Here is a 326-nt window from a genome sequence, read left to right as displayed (position 1 = left end):
GGGCCGGCGGGGGCCAGCCTGCGGCGCAAGGGGCTGCACAGCTGCCACATCCCGGGCTGCGGCAAGGTGTACGGCAAGACCTCGCACCTGAAGGCGCACCTGCGCTGGCACACGGGCGAGCGGCCCTTCGTCTGCAACTGGCTCTTCTGCGGGAAGCGCTTCACCCGCTCCGACGAGCTGCAGCGGCACCTGCGGACTCACACGGGCGAGAAGCGCTTCGCCTGCCCCGTCTGCAACAAGCGCTTCATGCGCAGCGACCACCTGAGCAAACACATCAAAACGCACAACGGGGGCGGCGGGGGCAAAAAGGGCAGCGACAGCGACAC

General features: G+C 68.7%; 1 protein-coding gene across 1 annotated transcript; it reads left to right on the top strand.

Annotated features, from left to right (window-relative positions):
- On the top strand, positions 1–324 carry SP9 (Sp9 transcription factor; the record flags this gene model as incomplete). The annotated part of the gene is made up of 1 exon (XM_010713843.1): positions 1–324. A coding segment is annotated over one exon (324 nt), but the record flags the coding sequence as incomplete, so codon positions are not given.
- Positions 325–326: the final 2 nt, after the last annotated feature.

The sequence above is a fragment of the Meleagris gallopavo genome, chromosome 7, assembly GCF_000146605.3.
Source record: "Meleagris gallopavo isolate NT-WF06-2002-E0010 breed Aviagen turkey brand Nicholas breeding stock chromosome 7, Turkey_5.1, whole genome shotgun sequence".
In the NCBI taxonomy this organism is placed as follows: Eukaryota; Metazoa; Chordata; class Aves; order Galliformes; family Phasianidae; genus Meleagris; species Meleagris gallopavo.
This window is presented reverse-complemented; position numbering and strand designations above follow the sequence as displayed.